A 4,293-nucleotide genomic window follows, 5' to 3' on the forward strand; every position below is an offset into this window, starting at 1 on the left:
AGATCAATGGTGGTCGGCGGTGGTTCAGATCGGTGGTGGTCGGCGGTGGTTCAGATCGGTGGTAGTCGATGGTGGTGGTGGTCGGCGGTGGTTTAGACCGGTGGTAGTCGGTGGTGGTGGTCGGCGGTGGTCGGCGGTGGTGGTGGTGGTGGTCGACGGTGGTAGTCGGTGGTGGTGGTTCGGACCGGTGGTGGTCGGTGGTGGTTCAGATCGATGGTGGTGGTCGACGGTGGTTCAGATCGGTGGTGGTTCAGATCGATGGTAGTCGGTGGTGGTGATCGGCGGTGGTTCAGATCAATAGTGGTCGAGAGGTGGTCGACAATGGTCATGTTGAGTTTTATGAGATTATAGTATATTAGGTTAAGGGCATATTTGGTATAATGAAGATAGAGATTCCATTCCATCAAAATACCATGTAGTTGCTATGGAATGTTAAAATCCTTTATCCATGGAATTCATAGGAATCTGAAGATTCTTTCCGCTGAAAAGAATGAACCAAACGAAGGAAATGAATCTGGTCAAAGGAATTCAACATTCCAATTCCTTCAGATTCCTCCAGAATCTGCGAACCAAACGCCACCTGAGAGTTAAGTTCCAACTAGAATAAACGAGTGTTTGAGATTGTTTATAAAAATAACTTTTTGACTTATTTTGATATGATACCGACAATAAACATTTTTTAGTATTTTGATAAACAATTTATACCGGTGTCAAACCGGTAATAAAGAGTTTTGAAGAAGTTAAAACGATTTTAATTTATAATAAATTGATACAGAATAATCAATTCCAAACATCCCGTTCAGGTTTTAATATATGTTATCGGAAGGAAAGCTGGTTATTTGCTTCATATTAAAAAATATTTCCATGTATTTTGTCATCAAATGTTTGTTTGTCGCTCATGCTTTCATGTGTGTATATATATATATATCATCAATGTCTCTCCCTCCTTGTAATACCATCGCCGCCGTTGGCCACCCTTCCTTTCCTCCCACCACCACCCTCCAGAATGATGGAGTATGATGGTCTTCTCACTTCCTCCAGAAACAGCTCCAGCAAAATAATCCCATCAAATTACATCACCTCCGCCTCATTCTTTCTCGATCCTCCTTCCGCCGCCGACGACCAATCCCTCGTCGGAAAAGGCTATCCGATAACCTTTGGACGTTTCTCGAAAACCCGCTCTGGAATTTCCACACTTATCCGGTCGTTTCTCACTGTTATATCAATCCCTGCTATCCTTCCCACATGCCGGTGGCTGACCTTGCCGGCCAATCTCTCACGAACGCCGTCGCTCGGCCGGAAAGTCACTGGCACGTTATTCGGAAACAGGAGAGGACACGTCAGCTTTGCGGTGCAGTATGACTCACGATCCGCTCCTCTATTGATCATTGAGCTGGCGGTGACTACGGCGGCGCTGGTGAAGGAGATGTCTTCTGGGCTTGTACGGATCGCGCTTGAGTGCGAGAAACATCACCGGAAGTCGGGTGGAAACGGCAAACTGTGCAACGAATCCACATGGACCATGTACTGTAATGGCAGAAAGTGTGGGTACTCGTCGTCACGGTCGTGCTCGGATTCCGACTGGCACGTGTTGAGCACGGTGCAGAGCGTCTCGGTGGGAGCTGGCGTGATACCGGTGGTGGAGGACGGTAGAAAGAGCGAGCTGGGTGGTGGGTCGTCGTCTGAGGGGGAGTTGTTGTACATGAGAGCAAGGTTTGACCGAGTTGTGGGTAGTCGTGACTCGGAAGCATATTATATGATGAACCCGGATGGCACCGGAGGTCCTGAACTCAGTATCTTCCTACTCAGAATGTAATTTTCAAAAAGTCTGAGTCAACTCGGTATCGTTGGAAGGTGTTGTGGGTGTTATATAGTTGTTAATTTAGCTTCATGCAATATTATGGTTACTAAAATGTTTATTATGGTACTATTTGAACCAAACTGCACTCATAATTAATTCTGAATTAAATTATCCAAAACAAAATCCCATTAAATAAAAATATTATATTTCCAACACACCTCTAAAAATAAAATACATACACATTTAAGCAAAACTAACATATTTTTCTCCATAAATGATCAATTAAGGCATTCTCAAGTGCCAAGTGAGGTTCTTTATCTTTGATTTGTCTATATCAAACAAGATATTATTGGAGTCACCATTAGTATGCGTCGTTTCGACCTCTGGCATCATGTGATAATCGGGTTATCAGTTAAAAGTTTGGGGTTATTTTTTATTATGGAAGGGGGTTAATTTGAATATATGTTTAATTCTTTGAAAATTAACCACCGCATCATGATTTATATACAAATTATTATGAGATAATCCTTTTATCTCATTGGGATTGTGGGTCAAGAAGGAAAAGGTAAAAAGAAACATCTATGTATTATTTCGGGAGCCAAGGAAAAACATAATCAAATAAAAATGGGATTATGTGGTTCATTAACTGAATTTGTTGTTTTAATTTTCATTTATGTGATATCATAAAGTGAGTTTATTTATAACTTTCATCTTATTTGGTTGATATTGGAACTGTAAAGTTCCTTACATGAGGATGATATAAAACTGTTTTGATGTTATGATTAGCATAATTGTGGTACTTTTATATGTTTATATCAAGCGAATGGAATAAGTGTGGCATATCAAGACAAGGTATATTTTGGTTATAAGGGTGACATATCAATTAAAGAGAGGCGTATACCAGGATAAGGGTGGTATAATCAATGGAAAGTAAAAAATTTGGGTTTTGATCATGTTGAGTTTTGTTTGTCGCATCCTTATAATGTGATGACTTTGAGTTTTCACATCTACGTGATGTGATGACTTGGGTTATCGCATCCTATTGATGCGATAAATGGCTTTTAGCGCACCCTTGTGATTCGAGAAGTATGTTTGTCGCATCCTTGTGATGCGACAAGATGACTTATTGCATCCTACTGAAGCTACAAGTTGGGTTTATCGCACCAGTGTAATGCGGTGAGATGGGTCCTTGCACCAGTGTGTTGCGAGGAATTGGGGTTGTCCCACCCATGTGATGCGAGAAAATTATAATTTTACCTATATGATGCGATGAGTTTTATCATAATGTGATAAATGAGTTATTGGGCTATTTGACGCAATAATGTCTCATCATTTTGATGCGTCAAAAGAGATTTGTTATATTAAAATGTTGTTTATTTGTTATTGATACATTTATAAGTTTATAAAAGTGTTTTGGTGATTATTCACCATGTAATAGCAAACAAAGGGATTTCTAGCTACACCTCAAGGTCTAACCTTCATTTTGGTGTTTTGAAAATGTGCATTACAAGTCGGGCACAATCAGATAATAAGGGGAAAGGAAAATTGTAAAGAGTTATATTTGCTTGCATGGAATAATGTGTTTTCTTCAGTTTTTGGAATACTTGTTATTTAAACAAGTTTTGTGTAGGGGTTTCCTAGAAAAGTTTGGTAGCTACTCTGTAACGTAGTTTTTTTAGATAAATGTGTAAATTATATTTCTTTATATATGGAAATATATGTTTATATGCAAATGTGATCTTGGGAGGTTACAATTAAGATCACGTTTTTCAGTAATATATGTTTTTATTTCGATGGTCATGATGTATTTCTACCTTCTTCGTTCGTAATGCTTTCATATTAAAATATAGAGTAAAGTGCAATTTTGTTCCCTTAGATTAAGTGAAATCTTTGAAGGTGGTACTTAACCTCTAATAAGTCCACAAATCATGGTTATGGTTTGCATTTTCTTTAAAAATGGTCTCTGACATTAATTCCATTAAATTTTTTGTCTTGGATGATTCTGTAAACAGTCGTTGGAGATGGGGGTTGTAAGTTGCAAGAATAGTGGTAGAGTACAGTTAATCATTTAAAACATGATTCTATCTCATACGATATTGATAGAATTCATAAGAAAAGAGACGATAACAGTATAAAAGTTTGAATATAAAACAAATACTGCTAAAACAAACCCACTTATAATAAAATATTAATGCATTGAGACTATATATATATATATGATTGAGTTCACGTGAGATCAAAGGTTTTCTGTAAGACCAATTTATGTTCATTGATCAACTTTATAAGATAATGATCTAATGGTCTAAAGTTGCATGATATCAATTTTGTGATTATTGAAAAGTCTCGTGGCGTTTATGAATGTTCAGATGGTCATATTGTAGATCTAATACAAGGGTTGAAAATTGATCTTACGGGTCTCACGAAAAACGTTTGGTCTCACATGATCACAAGTCTCTCTCTCTCTCTCTCTCTCTCTCTCTCTCTCTCTCTCT

General features: G+C 38.4%; 1 protein-coding gene across 1 annotated transcript; it reads left to right on the forward strand.

Moving 5' to 3' along the window:
* The first annotated feature begins 1,009 nt into the window (after positions 1–1,009).
* On the forward strand, positions 1,010–1,816 carry LOC112517620 (protein MIZU-KUSSEI 1-like). Its single transcript, XM_025124966.1, has one exon. The coding sequence runs from the start codon at positions 1,010–1,012 to the stop codon at positions 1,814–1,816; it is 807 nt and encodes a 268-aa protein (XP_024980734.1).
* Positions 1,817–4,293: the final 2,477 nt, after the last annotated feature.

The sequence above is a fragment of the Cynara cardunculus genome (assembly GCF_001531365.2).
Source record: "Cynara cardunculus var. scolymus isolate 2C chromosome LG 9, CcrdV1, whole genome shotgun sequence".
Taxonomy (NCBI): Eukaryota; Viridiplantae; Streptophyta; class Magnoliopsida; order Asterales; family Asteraceae; genus Cynara; species Cynara cardunculus.

Excerpts from the sequence above, each read along its gene's own strand:
- LOC112517620 (XM_025124966.1), top strand. The coding sequence starts at position 1,010 with ATGGAGTATGATGGTCTTCTCACTTCCTCCAGAAACAGCTCCAGCAAA.